At 43.9% G+C, this 20,010-nt stretch overlaps 1 protein-coding gene across 3 annotated transcripts in view; it reads right to left on the bottom strand.

Moving 5' to 3' along the window:
- The window catches only part of SLC35D4 (solute carrier family 35 member D4), a 176,509-nt gene extending 163,606 nt beyond the window's left edge, over positions 1 to 12,903 (bottom strand). For all 3 annotated transcript variants that reach the window (XM_089675740.1, XM_089675741.1, XM_089675742.1), the window contains exon 1: positions 12,727 to 12,903. In XM_089675740.1, coding sequence (XP_089531866.1) covers positions 12,727 to 12,798 — 72 coding nt within the window. In that variant the 5' untranslated portion in view covers positions 12,799 to 12,903. The remainder of the gene's footprint in view (positions 1 to 12,726) is intronic.
- Between the last annotated feature and the right edge of the window lie 7,107 nt (positions 12,904 to 20,010).

The following is a 20,010-nucleotide window of genomic DNA, read 5'->3' as shown; positions in this document are numbered from 1 at the left end:
AATTCTGTGGCCCTCAGTAACAATTCTGTGGCCCTCAGTAACAATTCTGTGTCTGTCCCTGAGTAACAATTCTGTGTCTGTCCCTGAGTAACAATTCTGTGTCTGTCCCTGAGTAACAATTCTGTGGCCCTCAGTAACAATTCTGTGTCCCTGAGTAACAATTCTGTGTCTGTCCCTGAGTAACAATTCTGTGGCCCTCAGTAACAATTCTGTGGCCCTGAGTAACAATTCTGTGGCCCTGAGTAACAATTCTGTGGCCCTGAGTAACAATTCTGTGGCCCTAAGTAACGGTTCTGTGGCCCTGAGTAACAATTCTGTGTCTGTCCCTGAGTAACAATTCTGTGGCCCTAAGTAACGGTTCTGTGGCCCTCAGTAACAATTCTGTGTCCCTGAGTAACAATTCTGTGTCTGTCCCTGAGTAACAATTCTGTGGCCCTAAGTAACGGTTCTGTGTCCCTCAGTAACAATTCTGTGTCCCTGAGTAACAATTCTGTGGCCCTAAGTAACAATTCTGTGGCCCTCAGTAACAATTCTGTGGCCCTCAGTAACAATTCTGTGGCCCTCAGTAACAATTCTGTGGCCCTCAGTAACAATTCTGTGGCCCTCAGTAACAATTCTGTGGCCCTCAGTAACAATTCTGTGGCCCTCAGTAACAATTCTGTGTCTGTCCCTGAGTAACAATTCTGTGGCCCTAACTAACGTTTCTGTGGCCCTAAGTAACAGTTCTGTGGCCCTCAGTAACAATTCTGTGGCCCTGAGTAAGGTTTCTGTGGCCCTAAGTAACAATTCTGTGGCCCTCAGTAACAATTCTGTCTGTCCCTGAGTAACAATTCTGTGGCCCTAACTAGCGTTTCTGTGGCCCTAAGTAACGATTCTGTGGCCCTCACTAACAATTCTGTGTCCCTGAGTAATGTTTCTCTGTCCCTAAGTAACGTTTCTCTGTCCCTAAGTAACGTTTCTCTGTCCCCAAGTAACGTTTCTGTGGCCCTAACTCTGTCCCTAATACAGAGCGGTCTGCCTCTCTTGAATGACTGGAGGCAAATGAAGAATTCTAAAATGGCCGCCATTTATAGCTCGACCATTACACAGTGCTGGCTGGCTGGCTGCTGATTGGCTAATGCGATCACGTCATTAAGGAATGCATTATGGGTCAGCGCGCCTTGTCTGCGCGCCTTCCCAGACATCCCCGCTCCGTCGCCGCACATGTCCGCCGCCATTTTAGGAAAAATTTCGATTCGCGTGTCCGAAGTAGGCTATTTTTCGGATTCGGCGCGAATCGAAAATTTTCCAATATTCGAAACGAATTCCACTTCGCCTACTTCGATTCGCTCATCTCTAATTGACAGCAGTGGGAGCCATTGTGACCAATGAGGAGGGAAAGACCCAAAAGAGCTGCTGTGCTCCTGCACATCACTGTATCAAGATTTTACTCAGGTAGGTATGGGGGGGGGGGGGCTGAGGGGGGAGCTGCACACTGAAGGCTTTTCACCTTCATACATAAAAAGCATGAAGGCAAAAAACCTTCAGCCTTTGCAACCACTTTAACTGTAACAGAGAAAGTGGTATCATCTGCCTGGCTGTGCTGCATGGCAGAGCTGTATAAATCTCGGGGCCGAATGGAGAGAAATACAAAACCTTTGGCAGATAAAACAGCTCCATTATATGTATTTCATTTGTGTTTGCCTGGAGTTTAGATTTAACTACATGAAGCTATAAAACATAAAGAGACAAGATAAACATTGTTTATAAGTGTAGCTTCATAAAAAGTGTACTTATTCTTCTTGCCCTCCTCTGCTGACCTAACAGAGCCCACTCCCCATCACTATGCTCAGTTCTAGGTGCAAAGAAAATACTGGTAATTCCGGGTACTGGGAGCAGTTGACTTCGTACCCTTCATCCCATATGACAGCACCAGTGCATAGTGATTGGTCTAATAGACCCATAAGAAGGATAGCAAAGCCTTCAGCCCTGTGTAAGAATTGAACAGAAAGACTCAAAGCTTACACAGTGCCCTCTTTTCAATGCTTGTAGCAGCTGAACAGAGTAGCAGAGAAACAATGGGAAGGTGAGTACATACTGCTGGGAGGGAAGGAAGGGGGGATATTAAAGCAAACCTGTTTAGGTGATGAGAAGTCATAAAAAAAACTGTGCTAAATGCATGAAAAAGTGGTAAATACCGCTATTAAACAAATAATAACTGTGTATAGACACATAAATAAAATGCTGCCACTCTAAAAATAAATGGACAAAACACATAAAAGAACACTTAACAAGTGATCAAGTAGAGCATAAACTCTTATCCGTGTGAAAAATGACAAATGTATATGTAAACAGAATGACTTGCTGGTGAGTGTATACCTGAGAGGGGGAACCCCATATTTTTCACAATATATTTTCTCACAAATGGTCATCTTTTAAGACGTTTTTGAAGAACTTTTTGGTGGATAAATTAATATCATTTGGACTTTTTTTGGGTCTATGCATTTAATTTACTTTTTATATATCTTTTTATTGTTTATTATTTTTTATTTTATTCATTTTTCTGTTTACATATATATTTGTCATTTTTCACACGGATAAGAGTTTATGCGCTACTTGATCACTTGTTAAGTGTTCTTTCATGTGTTTTATTAAAGCAAACCTATCTTTTTGACCTTAAAGGATAAGTTCACCTTTTAGAAAAAATAATAAATGCACATTTTTTTTTCAGATAAAAAAATGTACATTTATTATTTTTGTCTGCAGTAGCCTGGAAATCATTGCACCAGCGATAAGTAGATCAATGATGCCATGCAGGTCTCCTGCAGACCTGTCAGAATATCTTCTTGCCGTACGTGATGTATGGTTAAGCAGATATTCTGAGAGGAAGAATGAATGAACTACCACGATGCTTTACAGCGCCGTGGCAGTTCATCGAGGACTACAAGCTGACAGCCACTAAGGCTGCCAGGACTTGTAGTCTCTCATTCACAGATGACTGTGAATGAGTGCCGCAGCCATGTAGGCAGAGCCCCGCAAGGCCACATTTTTTAAAAATTTGACAGCTAGCAGGGGGGGGAGAAGATCCCCCGCTATCCGTCAAAGCAGGGATCGGGGGGGGTGCGGGACCAGTCTGGGTGTAACATGTTATGAAAGGTGAACATATCCTTTAACTGATTGGCTCTATTCTATGATGCACCGAAAAGAAAATTCTGGTGCCAAAACCGAAAATTTAGGATGCACGTGGCCAAAAACTGAAACCGAAATGGATAGTTTTTAAAAATGAATATTTTTCAAATGCAATTTTTTGGGAAAAAAATACACTTTAAATTATTAAAAAAACCACAATATATATACCCCAATTTTTTTGTAAAATATGAAAGATGATGTTATGCCAAAGTAAATAGATACCCAACAGGTCAAGCTTTAAAATTTTGCGCACGCTCGTGGAATGGCGTCAAATTACAATACTTAAAGATCTACATGGGTGATGCTTTAAAAATTTCTACAGGTTACCAGTGTAAAGTTACAAAGGAGGTCTAGTGCTGGAATTATTGCTCAATAAGACCCCACATATCTCCTCTACAATATAAATCATTGGATTTAACAAAAAAAAAAAAAAGCATTGATCTAGTGCTTTGAAAAAAAATGGACTTGTGTACAAGGCACTGGAACTGGAAGTGATATCCTTTAGATGGTAAGCTCCATGAGCAGGGCCCTCACATTCCTTCTGTACTGAAATGTATTGTAATTGTACTGTCTCCCTTATATTGTAAAGCGCTGCGCAAACTGTTGGCGCTATATAAATCCTGTATAATAATAATAATAATAATATTGCTCCAGTCCTCCAAGGGCATAGAGATGAGTGGAGGTCATCTTTCCTTCACTTATCTCTATGCCCAGTGCCAGGATCATTTGGTGGCTTCTCAGGTCAGGCTGATGGAGGGTGGCAGCAGTGGCGAGGAGTGGCAGCGAGGGGGCGGGGTTATTTTCAGCACCTGTATCGGTGCTTATTTTCATATCGGCCAACAACCGATAGGGGTGTTTTTGCCCAAAACATTTTGGCCACTGAAATTTCGGTGCATCGCTAATGGCCAAAATAAATGATTTATTCCGGCCAAGGGAATGAATTAACACCCAAAAGCTTGACTTGGCTAAATGTGCCAAAACGCATTACACACTTTTACAAAGATCAAGCATTTTTTTGGGCAATTACGCTGATGCCAGGAGGAAAGGCTTGCAGGAAAGTTAATACAACATCCTGTGTGCATGGGACTTAAATGCTGAGCCTGAATGCAGCCAGTGTGGGTCCAACGTCGGTGTTTCTATGGAGTTTCTGCAAGTAATCGACAAGTTTGTATGCAGCCCTAGTGGAGACTGTTGCTGTATCCAGAGGTGGCATTTAGCCACCTCCGAATGCAGCAAAGTATCCACACACAAGCTTCTGTGTGAACATAGCCTAAGAGCCATGTCAGACAAACCATTTATTTGCAGCAATCCTCATGTTTTTTTTGTTTCTTTTAAAATTATTTAGCGAAGAAAATCATAGCTATATTCTATAGAAATTACCAATTTGCAAATTTTTCGGTCTGAGCAGCGTTTTAGATTAGTGACATGATTGCCCACAACATTCACCTCTATGGTTTAGCAACAAATCCATGAAGGAGAGCACTTTGTAGCAGAGCGCACGAACCCAAAGCACTAGTTAATGATGAAGTACAGCCAAAGCTCTTTTGGATCACAGGAGTATAGTTTGTTCTGCACTCCTGCGACTTGTTTTCAGCTGACAGTGGACTGAAGTCTGCTGATGTCACTCAGGTGGTCCAGGCTGGGGAAAGATCCCGACTTCAAAGTCGGGATCCGCCCCAGAATCTGGAGCGGCAACTGGCTCAGCCTCTCAGCAAAGCATTGATAGCCTGAGCCAGCTGCTCCCTCCACTCCACATCCCAGCACTCCAGTGAGTGCAGGGGGCCTGAGCAGACACCGGTGACTTACAGTCCAGCTCTCTGCTCATAGCGGCTGTGAAAACCTCAGAGATCAGCGGTCATGTGATCGATGAGTTCTCCCCCTTAGAGCCGTCAGGGGACAGATGCTGCATCCACCTAGGTAAGTATAAATAGGGGGGAAAGAAAAAAGCCCTACTTCTCTTATAATTTGTAGCAGTGACAAATAGTCAGTGACTCGCTAACAAATCATTGTTAATATTAAATCATTGCTACAAATTGCCCACCTGACATAGCCCTAAGCCCCATTTACACTTCAGTGGAGTGTCTTTGTTCATTTTGTCGGGCATCTTTTTTAAGCGTTTCTACGGGTGTTTTTTCAGGTTTGCAGGCATTTCCGGCCTGAGCCTTTTTTTTAATTTTTGGTCAATGGAAAGCTAGTTATAAGGTAAGAAAATGCACAAAAACGAGCGTTATGTGGATTTTTTGGTGCTGCCACTGAAGTCTATTGGGGTCAAAGCATGCAACCCAAAAGAAACTTGTGTACTTTTTTGAGCAGCAAGCTTTAAGGCTAGGTTCACACCTATATCGGTTGCGTTTGAGCCATTCCTGCATTGCATTTTTGATGCATTTTTTTTTCTTCTTGCTAGGCAGATTTAATATGCAAAGCGCATCAAAAATGCTGCAAAGACGCAATACATGCTTTTCTGCAGCATTTCCATTGAAGCCTATAGAACTAAAAACATAACTTTTTGCATTCAAAAAAGTCGTTGACCCTTTCCAAAAAACACACCGGGTGAAAACATGCAGATGTGAACATGTCACACAGGAAATCATGTTAAATGGACTGTACTGTGTTTCTGCAAAACACTGCAGAAAACGCTTAGGTGTGAACCTAGGGTTAGTGATGCTACCCTCAGGTGTGAAAGGCCACCTTTGCATAAAACAGAAATCCTGGTGTCCAGTGTTGAAGCATCAAATCACTCAGATCTTCTTGGGGCCTAAATGTACAATGTTACAAAACTGTGTTTGTGACCTGGAGTAAATTGGAAACAAAGTCCGGCCGGCCATGCATGGGTCGATTTTCGAACAATTTTTCGTTCGAAAATCAGACATTAGAATAATCGTCCGATTTTCGCTCTGTTCGTGGGCAATGGCACTGGCCAATTTTTGTGGTTCCTCCCCATTTTGTTTATAGGGCATACTGGAAAATTTGTGAGAAACGACCAATTTTCGAAATCATTGGTGGAACGAACGATGTTTTCGATTTTCGATCGAAAAGTCATTCGGAATTCGACCCATGTATGGCCTGTTTTAGTCAGATGGGAAAGGCGACGTATCTGCATTGCATAAGTAGGAGATCAAGATAACGAGGTGTGATGAGGGAAATGAAAAGGAAAAAAAAAAAGGAACAAAACTGTGATTAGGGAAGTGAATGGGAAGATAACCGTTTATAGACATAGCAGGATTGTTTAGACTTAGATGTGAAACATACCATTGAGGACTGTGTATGGTGCCTGTTGCAGCTCAAGTTCGGCAGCACCCAAAACTGAGCTGGTGCAAGGCTAGGGATAGTGGAGAAGGCTCCAAGTAAAGCGTAAATTGGAATGTTATGGGCATAGAATGGGCAAGTGCCATTGGAGAGTGTTGGACACAAAATGGGCAGAACTGATGTGATCTGGGAGTGGCTGTGGACCTGAGTAAGTCTGAGTTCAGACCTATGTGGTGCGGGAAACCGCATGTGATTTGGATAGGAATCTCACCACATTGCTATTCAAATCACATGCAACTCTTTCCGGTGTGATTTGAGCCCATTCATTTTGTATGGCTCAAATCAGACCACATCAGCATGAAAAAGGTGAGGGCAGCTTTTTATTTGCCACACTGGAATTTTGGATTCTAGCAAGCAGGTGTTTTGTGACTGTTTTTGGGGTGTCTTTGATTTAACATTGACACCCACAGCAGATTGCATGAACACAGTGCGATTTGGATGCGGTGCGGGAAATTCACAGGATTTGCTGCGTTTCCCGCACTGATATATGAACCTAGGCCAATAGGTGGGTGTAGCTTAGAGACCTGTGTATTATGTTGACAGGTGGAAAGAATAGAAAGGTGCCATCACCAACCCTCAACATGTGGCACACACACTGTTACATATTTTCTGATGAAAGGGATCCCTGTAGCCCCACGAAACGCGTTGTTCTTGCCGAATATAAAGTCTATTCTGGAGTTATACCAGTGGGGTGGAACCTTTATATTCCAATTTGTTTCTACTTTATTTCCTCCATCAGTACAAAATAAAGCATTACTATTTGCAGCCTGTTTGCGGAAAAAGTGGCGTGTCTCAGTGGCGTGTCCATCTGTACAGAAATGGTAAGGCAGGCCTCTAAATGGACATAATGGATGACATGTCTCCCAATCAAAAGAGAGTAAATTCTGTCTGAGTGACAAAGCCAAAATCCTGCAGTAAGCAGCAACTGTCAGCAGGATAATGAAAACATTGGATAGGTAAGATACAAAAAATAAAGATTAACCACTTCCCGTCTGGCCCATGTACATAAACGGCCAGATGGGAGCAGTGCAGAAGTGGGTGGCCGTTTATAAACATCCTCTCGCTTCCCTGTCTGTGCGTGCTTCCTGGCACCGAACACTGTACGGGACCTCTGTGTGAGATCCCAATCATGTGATGACTAATTAGCCAATCAGTGATCACATGAATAGTAGTAAGCAAGATGTCACTTCTGACATCACTGTTTACTACTAGTGAAATCTGTGAATGATCACAGAGGTCACATGGTACAAGGCTATTCACAACAGCCTTGTACCATGTGACAAGCTGTGACCAATCACAGCTCTCACAGTATTTCTCAATGGCTGCAAGAATGCAGCCAGAGAGAAGGAGAAATGATTGCTTATATTTTTTTCAGGTACTTATATAGCGCCATCAATTTACACAGCGCCTAACTTACATTCATACATACATACACACACATACTATGGACAATTTAGACAGGAGCCAATTAACCTACCAGCATGTCTTTGGAGTGTGGGAGGAAACTGGAGTACCTGGAGTAAACCCACGCAGACACAGGGTGAACATGCAAACTCCAGGCAGGTGGTGCTGTGGCTGGGATTTGAACCAACAACCCTAGTACTGCCAGGCGGAAGTGCTAACCATTTAGCCACTGTGATGCCCCACTTGTTGGTGTGTAATGGGTGTAAAAGCAATCAGTGTTAAAAAAAAAAAAAAAATCATCACCCCCCCACAAGTAGTACAGTGTCACTACTACTACTTACAGATCTGTGCAGTAATCCATTGTGAAACTTTCCCCAAGTGCAGGAGCTTCCTGTAATAAAGACCAGTCACTGCTTCTTCCTCTCCTTGTCCAGGATGATTGGTCTGGTCTCCGCCCCCCTCCTGTAGTTTTCTGAAGGCAGTTTGTAGTGGGTGGAGCTCCTAGGTCACTCCCACAGCCCTGCTCTTTTGTACAGGCTATGTACAGCACAGTGATGATGCCACTGCTACCTTTATATGGTAAGATTTGGGTTTGAAAAAGTGTTTTGTGCATACAAACTGGATTTACTGTATATCCTCTCTGGCTACTGACTATACTTAAAGCAAAACTAAACCCTCCTATTCTTTATATCCAAGGAAGCTGTCATCTTAACCTCATATTTGATTTGCAGTTGCCATAGTGCTGCACATGTGATCAGGAATGACACCAACCATTTGATGGTTTGACAGTTCAGTTGAGAGCACAAACTACTGTGCCAGTTATTATTCGCAGCATGCTTTAACCACCGCAAGTGGTTAAAGAGGTATTAAATACAACAATACCTAATACTGTATATTGCAGCCTACCAATCCTAAATGTGGTTGCTACTTTCATATTCTATTTTGAGGCTTGTTTCCTTTATTTTCACTGTCCTGTAATACACCTTCTGTCTTAGGCTAAGGCAGTGTTTCTCAACTCCAGTCCTCATGGACCCCCAACAGGTCATGTTTTCAGGATTTCCATTATTTTGCACAGGTGATTTGATCAGTTTCACTGCCTTAGTAATTACTACAGCTGTTTCATCTGAGGGAAATCCTGAAAACATGACCTGTTGGGGGTCCATGAGGACTGGAGTTGAGAAACACTGGGCTTGCATTAGGCTTGCATCTAAAACAGTCACACCTCTGAAATGCATTTGGCATTTGAAACACTTTTCACCGGCATTTGACAGGCAACAAGAAGGCGAAGCGACTTTTCTTTACTGCCTGATTTAACCCTGTAATTGCCGCACCAACAAGCCACAACTGCATACAACCATGTGGGTCAATTTGCAGAGCTTTCCTATTCACTTGAATGGGTCACATTCAGCAGTGGCACTGCCTACTGAGCGACACAAGAGCAATAGTTTTTGGCACAGACCTGAAGCAAAGCATCATGACCGCGGAAATCAAACACTCCTGTCTGTTGCCTTTGCAACTCCCATCTGCAAATCTAAATGAGCCCTTACTGTGTTGGTTACAGAAACAGTTTTTTTTTCCTTTTTTATTAAAAGCTGACCAGTGTAAGTACCCCTGCTAGTGTTAAAGCAGAACTAAACCCTCCTATCCTTGTCAGCCAAGGAGGCTGCCATCTTAGCTTCTGTTTGCTCTGCAACTGCCATGATGCTGCACATGTGATCAGTAATGACACCAACCATTTGATGGTTTGACAGTTTGGTTGAAAGCACAACCAATCTGACAGTTTGCATTTCTGGCATGCCAGGACTGTAACTGCTTTTTTGAAACTGTTAAATTGATGGGTTTAGTTCCACTTTAAATGGTTTGTCACAACCCTCTCAACTGCCACTTTTCTTGGACCGCTTAATCTGTTAAAGGAAGTTTAAAAATAACAGACTCACTGGTCAGATCACCAGCTGAAAATACAGGAAAAAAGAAAACTAATGCAAGTCACCACATCTAAGACTAGGCAAGTTGCAATATATTACATTTTCAGCTTTGTGTTTAATGTGAAACTAAACCTTCCTATTCTTTTCAGCCAAGGTTACTGCCATCTTAGCTTCTGTTTGAACTGCAACTGCCATAATGCTCCACATGTGACAAGTTATGAACAGGCTATTTGATGGTTTGAGAGTTTGGTTGAGAGCACAAGCAAATGTGACAGTTAGCCTTCACGGCAGACCGGGTATGTAACAGTTGTTTTAAACTGTTAAATTGATGGGTTTAGTTCCACTTTAATACCATTTTAAGTGTAACTGTTTTGGGAAATAGTTAAATCAATGGTTTCAGCTGAGAGCTTAGCTTTAAAACCCAGAGATGACCAGTATTTTTGTTAAATAAAAAAAAAAAAAAAAGTTTCTCATGTTCACATTCAGTTGTTCTCAAACAGGAAGGCTGTGGAGCACAAAAGCTATACAGCTCCACCCAGAAGTATACTAAATCCATCTGAAAGGGATTAGAAGAACTCAGATTAAAGGTAAATAGTCTGAATGGTCTGACTTTAGAACAGCTGTTTCCAGGATAAGATTATCAGTTCAATTTAATTTATGGAGTTATTCTTGAAGGGAACCTGTTAGAATAAGGCTACCTTCACACTGCTCCCTTGCAAAAAAGCAGTAAAAATGCATATGCATTTTTTTAAGCACTTCTGACCCCTGCATTCTGTGTTTTTCACGATCCTGAACGATTGTGCATTACATACTCCTGACCTCTGCACTCTGTGCATTAAGCACTCCTGACCTTTGCACTCTCTACTTCTGGACCCTATGAAATATGCACCCTGACCTTTATGAATTTTGTACTCCTGACACCTATACTTTGTATGTTAATTACTCTTGACCCTTTGCACTCTGTATGTTGCATACTCCTGTCTCCTACATGCTGTGTATTACAATACTTCAGAGCCCTGCATTCGGTGCACTCCATACTCCTGACCCCTGCCCTTTGTCCAATATGCACTGCTGACTTATGCACCCTGTGCATGACAAATGCCTCAGTCCTTCATTCTTTGTGATATATATATACACTTACCTCTGCATTCTGTGCATTAAGGTGGGATTCCAGGCTAGAACTAAGCTTAACCTTGCTCCCATCCCCCTTCTAACACCTATACTAACTACCCTGTAGAAGGAAGATGCGTATACAGTACTTACCTATTTGTAGGGCACTCTGGTCCAGCCATGTGATCAGCTACCAGCGCCTGGCTTCAGGGGAAACCAGCAAAGGCGGACAATGGATGTCCCATAGTAAGCCTATGGGTAACGTCATCACATAGACATTTCATTCGTTGTGGGCGCTCTATCCTCTCCCCTGAAGCCATACACTTGGGAGATCACATGACCAGACTGAAGCGCCGTGAGAATAAGAAAGAATAATAAGTATATGAATCTTCCTTTTACAGGGTAGTATAAATGTTAGAAATAGGGAGGGAGCAGTTTTAATCTTAGTTAGTTCTAGACTGGAATTTCACTTTAAGCACTCCTGAACCTTGCACTTTGTGTGATACACACTCCTGACTTCTGTGCATTACACAATCCTGTCCCCTACACCATCTTGTACATTTCATACCATATGCCACCTCTGGACACAGGAGCACTCCGATCCATTATGCTCAATCCGCAGATCTGATCCATCCTGCGGGGATCGTCGGAGGGGTGACACCAAGTGTTACCGTACTGGGTGACACCAACCCTAGGGACACCCCTGCAACCGGTAAAGGTGAATAATATTTTTTATAATTGGTGGACTGCACGGTTATTATTTCGTATCACAGCCTAGAAGAAGTGTCAAGGTCACGGACTTAATAAGGACATGTTTGCAGCAATAATATATTTGCAGAGATATTGATATGTATTCTTTCGATGCTGGGCTATTATTATTTATTTAATACTCATTTATTCACAATTTTGCAATTGGTAGTGGAACGCGACACTATTTCTGATTTTATTGTATCCTGGGCCAGTCCTTGTAAATAATCTAATTTAACCACTTGCATGAGAGGTTAACATGAACAGCGCTGGTGCCTGTCATTGATATGTATGGGCTGCTGGCTATGACTGTTCACATGCAATGTGTGCATGCCCCCAACCAGAATCGCTAATTTTCATCAGCAGCTACCCTAGATCATCCATTTGAATGCGTTCTTATAAGGTGACAAAAATGCTCTGTCTCTGCCTCCAAATTGTGCTCCTGCATTGTCATGCTGTCACATGGGTTTCAAAGAAGACCACAATTGGCTGTTTGGTCCGCTGTTGTCACCACCAATAAAGCTGCCATGAGAAAGGCCAGGCAGACATTACTAAGGTGCACGTATGGTGGCAGCAAGCATCTGCAAAGAGGCTGCAGGAGATCAGCAGTACAGCAATGCAGCAAATAGGTGAAAACAAGTATTAGGAATGATTGCTATGGCTCTGCATTTTGTACACGGTTCTCCTACCAGAATGAACAGACCCATTAGACTATATATACAGCCAAAGCCTTGGGTGCTGATGCTGGCAGCCAGTCTACTGGCAATGTGAACAGAAGCCACCTGGCTGCATGTGCCTTGTTATCTGTAGTGTACACACAGGTTCCCCACTCAGGAATACCACCCTGGATGTGTGCACAGCTGGGAACTCCTGACAGCTCCATCTGGGAACTCCTCCACCCTCCTCTGTTCCCAGACTCAACCGACATTTGATGCTGATCAATGAATTGCTGATCATCTTTACTGAACAAATGTATCCCAAATCTATAAATGAACTTCCCAACTCCCTCCACTCAGCAATCTGAGCCCAGCACTGCTTTGTGCCCCTGCATTCCCTCTGATCTCACCTTGTTAGTGAAGTAAGAGGCCAGATAGAAGGAGCAGAAGGTCAGACCCACCGCAGGTCCCCTAAAATACATCTGTCACCGCATTCCACTGCTCCGATCGCTCCTTATTCCTCCACTACCACCAGGGCAGGAAAAGGATCAGCAGCAGGCTGCCATGACACTTACACGTTGCTCTGCGCCTTCTCCAATCAGCGTTCGGCATTTCCTTACACGCCCCGCCTCTCTTTAGCTACACAAGCTTCTATGGGCGGGCCCTGGATGATGATTTACATATCTCCGCCCACCATTTAAAGCAGCCCTGCATCAAGTCTCTGGAATCCCGGGGAAGCTGGTGATTGTTTTTATCGGGAACATTGGGATCGTATCGGGCTGTCAGCTGTAGTGACAGGAGAAGGCTCATAGCGCTGAAACTCCATCCAAAGAGTCAAACGAATGCAGTTGATTATTTCCAAAATGTATCAAAGTGGATCTCTAGCAAAATAGCAAACTTTTTTTAATAAATGTGATTCTTGTGAGCAACTATGGTGTATACTTTAAGTGAATATATGTATAAAATATCTACCAGTTTATTTAATATATCATCGTGTGATTGATATATGTGCAATGAATCAATTAAACTAGTATACAAATTATTAAGTATATACATAAATAATTAAATAAAAGAAAAATGTGGGTCGCCTAAACTATACACATACTCATACCATTGTGTCTAAACAAATCAAAACTCGTGGTGTCGCGCTCCACTATCAGTATAATTAAATATACATATAAATATATGAATAATATAAATTATATTAGATGAATAAATTGCAGCAAATTAAATAATTATATAAAATATCAATTATATCAAATATCAATTAAATTCAGGTCTGGTATGGATTTTGAGGGGAACCCCACACCAAAATTTTAAAAAAATTGGCGTGGGGGTCCCCCCCAATTCCATACCAGACCCTTATCTGCAGCCCGGCAGGTCAGGAAAGGGGGGACGAGTGAGTGCCCCCCCTTCCTAAACCATACCAGGCCACATACCCTCATGGTGGTTGTGGGGGTCTGTGAGCAGGGGGCTTATCGGAATCTGGAAGCTCACTTTACAAAGGGGGGCATCCAGATCTCACACCCCCCCTTCCACGTGAATGAGTATGGGGTAAATGGTACCGCCACCCATACACAAAAAAAAGGTGTAGTGTAAAAATGTGGTCAGGTGCATTGATTTGGCCAATCACAATGCACTGTCAGGGCGCAGTGTATTGTGGGGCGTGGCAGGCAAAAAGCCTGCCGAATGTCCTTACCGTTCATGTGTTCACCGAACACATGACCGGCCCATGTTTGAGTCGAACTTACAGTATGTTCAACTGGAACATGAAGCCCAACCCTAGTAGTGAGATGTATGTGGAGTCTTGCTGTCACAAAGATGTGTAAAAAATGGTCAGTGGAGCATCTCAGCCCATACAATGTGATGATGTCAGACAATGTGCCCTGCTCTATGCAAATAATGTCCTCAGGGGAACCAGGAAGCTTTGAAACATGTAGACAGGAGCCCATTTCTGACGTCATCACTCACTGCACGTGCTCGCTGCACAGCAGGTTCCAATTTGTATATTCATGGTTGTTACTTCGTGAGTATATCTGCTGGTGAATAAATTCAAGTTGATTTACAATATCATACTATTTGCAGTTTGCTATTCTATTAATTATATTGCATACTGAGCATTTTGGATGGTCTGTGGAAAGCAGGGGCGGACTGACAACTCATGGGGCCCCCGGGCAATAGGGGATCATGGGGCCCCTGTGTCCTTGCCCAAACTCAAGCCTATGAAAAAGGTACCAGGGAATCTCATGGGGCCCCCTACTGACCCGGGGCCCTCGGGCAGTGCCCGAGTTTCCAAATGGTCAGTACGCCTCTGGTGGAAAGTATTCTGAATGTGACCAATCTGATGCCAGCCACAGGGAGACGTGCCCACAGCTACACACACACGAATTTACACACCATTTTTATCTAAGGAATATAACTACATTTTTTTACATTATATTACTTTCTGTATTCTAATATTTTATTTGTAATTTTATGCAATTTTATGATTAAATCCATTTATGAGTTTTTGCACAAGAACTGGAAGGACTTTCTATTTTTAACTTTTCTCACCTATATAAGATTACAGAAGATCGAGACTAATCGATACTTATCATTGGGATATACAGTGTATCTATATATATGTACTGTGTAACTGGTGTGATGCGCTAACATGTGAAACACGGCAACCTTGCTCTTCTTTCCCCCACTGTATGGCATACCACTTTTGGAATTTTATGCATTAATAAAGAGGATCTGTTTTTTTTATTTTGGACTGCGGCCATCTGGGATTTCTCTCTTACTAGCAACACAGTTTGTTCTCTTTGCACTCTTGTTACATTGTGGTGATAGCACTACATATATGTTTTGATCCTTTTTAGTTTCATGAATTGTATTTGTTCAGTCACTAGAACATTTTGTTTAAAGAGACAGCTTTGTGTTGATATGTTATATGTATGTTTATACATCTGTTGCAGGGGTCTGCAATGTTTTCAAACAAAGGCCCTTGTTACTGTCCTTCAGGCTTTAGGGGAGCTGGACTGTGGCCAGAGAGAGTAGAAAATACTCCATCATTGGTGTTAGTGGGAGGAATAATGCCCCATGGTTGGGTTTAGTGGGAGGAATAGTGCCCCATCATTGGGTTTAGTGGGAATAATTGTGCACCATTGTTGGAATTAGTGGGAGGAATAGTACCCCATCATTGGGTTTAGTGGGAATAATTGTGCACCATTGTTGGAATTAGTGGGAGGAATACTGCCCCATCATTGGGTTTAGTGGGAGGAATAGTGACCCATCATTCATTTTAGTAGGAGGAATAGTGCCCCATCATTGGTTTTAGTGGGAGGAATAGTGCCCCATCATTGGTTTTAGTGGGAGAAATATTGCCCCATCGTTGGGTTTAATGGGAGGAATAGTGCCCCATCATTCATTTTAGTAGGAGGAACAGTGCCCCATCATTGGTTTTAGTGGGAGGAATAGTGTCCCACCATTGGTTTAAGTGGGAGGAATAATGCGCCATTGTTAGGTTTAGTGGGAGGAATAGTGTCCAATCATTGATTTTAGAAGAAGGAATAGTGCCCCATGGTTGGAAGTAGTGGGAGTAATAATGACCAATTGTTAATTGTAGTGGGAGGAATAGTGCCCCATTGTTGGGTTTAGTGGGAGGAATAGTACCCCATTGTTGGAATTATTGGGAGGAATAGTGCCCCATGGTTGGAATTAGTGGGAGGAATAGTGCCCCATGGTTGGAATTAGTGGGATGAATAGTGCCCCATCATTCATTTTAGTAGGAGGAATAGTGCCCCATCATTGGTTTTAGTGGGAGGAATAGTGCCCCATCATTGGTTGTAGCGGGAGGAATAGTGCCCCATGGTTGGAATTAGTGGGAGGAAAAGTGCCCCATGGTTGGTTATAGCAGGAGGAATAGGGCCCCATGGTTGGAATTAGTGGGAGTAATAGTACCCCATCGTTGGTTGTAGTGGGAGGAATAGTGCCCCATCGTTGGTTGTAGTGGCAGGAATAGTGCCCCATGGTTGGATTCAGTGGGAGGAATAGTGCCCCATGTTTGGAATTAGTGGGAGGAATAGTGTTCCATGGTTGGGTTTAATGGGAGGAATAGGGTCACATTGTTGGTTGTAGTGGCAGGCATAGTGCCCCATGGTTGGATTAGTGGGAAGAATAGTGCCCCATGGTTGGAATTAGTGGGAGGAATAGTGTCCCATGGTTGGATTTAATGGGAGGAATAGGGCCACATTGTTGGTTTTAGTGGCAGGAATAGTGCCCCATGGTTGGATTTAGTGGGAGGAATAGTGCCTCATGGTTGGATTTAGTGGGAGGAATAGTGCCCCATGGTTGGAATTAGTGGGAGGAATAGTGCCCCATGGTTGGAATTAGTGGGAGGAAGAGTACCCCATGGTTGGGTTTAGTGGGAGGAACAGTGCCCCATCATTGGTATTAGTGGGAGGAATAGTGCTCCATTGTTGGGTTTAGTGGGAGGAGTAGTACCCCATTGTTGGAATTAGTGGGAGGAATAGTGCCCCATGGTTGGAATTAGTGGGAGGAATAATGCCCCACTGTTGGGTTTAGTGGGAGGAATAGTGCCCCATCGTTGGTTTTAGTGGGAGGAATAGTGCTCCATTGTTGGTTGTGGTGGGAGGAATAGTGTCCCATGGTTGGAAATAGCGGGAGAAATAATGCCCCATTGTGGGGTTTAGTGGGAGGAATAGTGCCCCATTGTGGGGTTTAGTGGGAGGAATAGTGCCCCATGGTTGGAATTAGTGGGAGGAATAGTGCCCCATGGTTGGGTTTAATGGGAGGAATAGGGCCACATTGTTGGTTTTAGTGGCAGGAATAGTGCCCCATGGTTGGATTTAGTGGGAGGAATAGGGCCTCATGGTTGGATATAGTGGGAGGAATAGTGCCCCATGGTTGGAATTAGTGGGAGGAATAGTGCCCCATGGTTGGAATTAGTGGGAGGAATAGTACCCCATTGTTGGGTTTAGTGGGAGGAACAGTGCCCCATCATTGGTATTAGTGGGAGGAATAGTGCTCCATTGTTGGGTTTAGTGGGAGGAATAGTACCCCATTGTTGGAATTAGTGGGAGGAATAGTGCCCCATTGTTGGAATTAGTGGGAGGAATAATGCCCCATCATTGGGTTTAGTGGAAGGAATAGTGCCCCATAGTTGGGTTTAGTGGGAGGAATAGTGCCCCATTGTTGGAATTAGTGGGAGGAATAATGCCCCATCACTGGTTTTAGTGGGAGGAATAGTGCCCCATCGTTGGTTGTAGCGGGAGGAATAGTGCCCCATGGTTGGAATTAGTGGGAGGAATAGTGCCCCATGGTTGGTTATAACAGGAGGAATAGGGCCCCATGGTTGGAATTAGTGGGAGGAATAGTACCCCATCATCGGTTGTAGTGAGAGGAATAGTGCCCCATCGTTGGTTGTAGTGGGAGGAATAGTGCCCCATCGTCGGTTGCAGTGGGAGGAATAGTGCCCCATCGTTGGGTTTAGTGGGAGGAATAGTGCCTCATGGTTGGGTTTAATGGGAGGAATAGTGCCCCATGAGATATAAAAGGTATAGTGAGCGCTTCAGGGTCAGTAATTTTGTTTTCCTGCACTATATATATTTATTTTTGGGCATTTGCCAGCACCATTACTGATTTACCCTGCACTAAGTCTGTTACCAATAAAGTTCTTTTGACATACTACACTATGGGTACTCTTCCAGTTTTTGCCCCTTACTGAGGGGTCAGCAGACACAGCTTCCAACTATATCCAGAGGAGGGAAGCCTTCACCTGAAGGGATTCTTTATCCGGTCGATCCATCCTGATCCTAAGGAGGTCCTGTGAGCCCAGCAGACTATCGTTTGATGATACCCCTTCCTGAGGGAGATCGATATCTGTGGAATTTAATACACACATACGCATTTCCTATACGAGGTTGGTGAGTGCGCATTTCTGCCATTTCTTCCGGATTCCTCATAGCTGTGTCCACTTTATAATATCGATGATTTAACGAACATTTGATAACAAATTCCAGATCAAACTTTTTAGATCGAACTTTTTGCTTGTTGTTTTTAGCGCTGCACTATATTATCTAATAGTGCCCCATGGTTGGGTTTAATGGGAGGAATAGTGCCCCATGGTTGGTTGTAGCAGGAGGAATAGGGCCCCATGGTTGGAATTAGTGGGAGGAATAGTGCCTCATGGTTGGGTTTAGTGGGAGGAATAGTGCCCCATGGTTGGTTGTAGCAGGAGGAATAGGGCCCCATGGTTGGAATTAGTGGGAGGAATAATGCCCCACTGTTGGGTTTAGTGGGAGGAATAGTGCCCCATCGTTGGTTTTAGTGGGAGGATTAGTGCTCCATTGTTGGTTGTAGTGGGAGGAATAGTGTCCCATGGTTGAAAATAGCGGGAGAAATAATGCCCCATTGTGGGGTTTAGTGGGAGGAATAGTGCCCCATTGTGGGGTTTAGTGGGAGGAATAGTGCCCCATTGTGGGGTTTAGTGGGAGGAATAGTGCCCCATTGTTGGAATTAGTGGGAGGAATAATGCCCCATTGTTGGATTTAGTGGGAGGAATAGTGCCTCATTGTTGGAATTTTTGGGAGGAATAATGCCCCATTGTTGGGTTTAGTGGGAGGAATAGTGCCCCATTGTTGGAATTAGTGGGAGGAATAATGCCCCATCATTGGGTTTAGTGGGAGGAATAGTGCCCCATTTTTGGGTTTAGTGGGAGGAATAGTGCCCCATTGTTGGAATTAGTGGGAGGAATAGTTCCCCATCACTGGTTTTAGTGGGAGGAATAGTGCCCCATCGTTGGTTGTAGCGGGAGGAATAGTGCCCCATGGTTGGAATTAGTGGGAGGAATAGTGCCCCATGGTTGGTTATAGCAGGAGGAATAGGGCCCCATGGTTGGAATTAGTGGGAGGAATAGTACCCCATCGTCGGTTGGAATTAGTGGGAGGAATAGTGCCCCATCGTCGGTTGTAGTGGGAGGAATAGTGCCCCATCGTCGGTTGTAGTGGGAGGAATAGTGCCCCATCGTCGGTTGTAGTGGGAGGAATAGCGCCCCATCGTCGGTTGTAGTGGGAGGAATAGCGCCCCATCGTCGGTTGTAGTGGGAGGAATAGCGCCCCATCGTCGGTTGTAATGGGGGGAATAGCGCCCCATTGTCGGTTGTAATGGGAGGAATAGCGCCCCATCGTTGGTTGTAGTGGGAGGAATAGCGCCCAATCGTTGGTTGTAGTGGGAGGAATAGCGCCCAATCGTTGGTTGTGGTGGGAGGAATAGTGCCCCATCGTTGGTTGTGGTGGGAGAAATAGTGCCCAAACGTTGGGTTTAGTGGGAGGAATAGTGCCCCATCGTTGGTTGTAGTGGGAGGAATAGTGCCCCATTGTTGGTTGTAGTGGGAGGAATAGTGCCCCATCGTTGGGTTTAGTGGGAGGAATAGTACCCCATGGTTGGAATTAGTGGTAGGATAAATGCCCCATGGTTGGAATTAGTGGGAGGAATAGTGCCCCATGGTTGGTTGGAGAAGGAGGAATAGGGCCCCATGGTTGGAATTAGTGGGAGGAATAGTGCCCCATCATTGGGTTTAGTGGGAGGAATAGTGCCCCATCTTTGGTTGTAGTGGGAGGAATAGTGCCCCATGGTTGGTTGTTGAAGGAGGAATAGGGACCCATGGTTGGAATTAGTGGGAGGAATAGTGC

This window comes from Staurois parvus, unplaced genomic scaffold (assembly GCF_062004578.1).
Source record: "Staurois parvus isolate SC_StPar_1 unplaced genomic scaffold, SC_StPar_1.0 ptg000157l, whole genome shotgun sequence".
Classification (NCBI taxonomy): domain Eukaryota; kingdom Metazoa; phylum Chordata; class Amphibia; order Anura; family Ranidae; genus Staurois; species Staurois parvus.
This window is presented reverse-complemented; position numbering and strand designations above follow the sequence as displayed.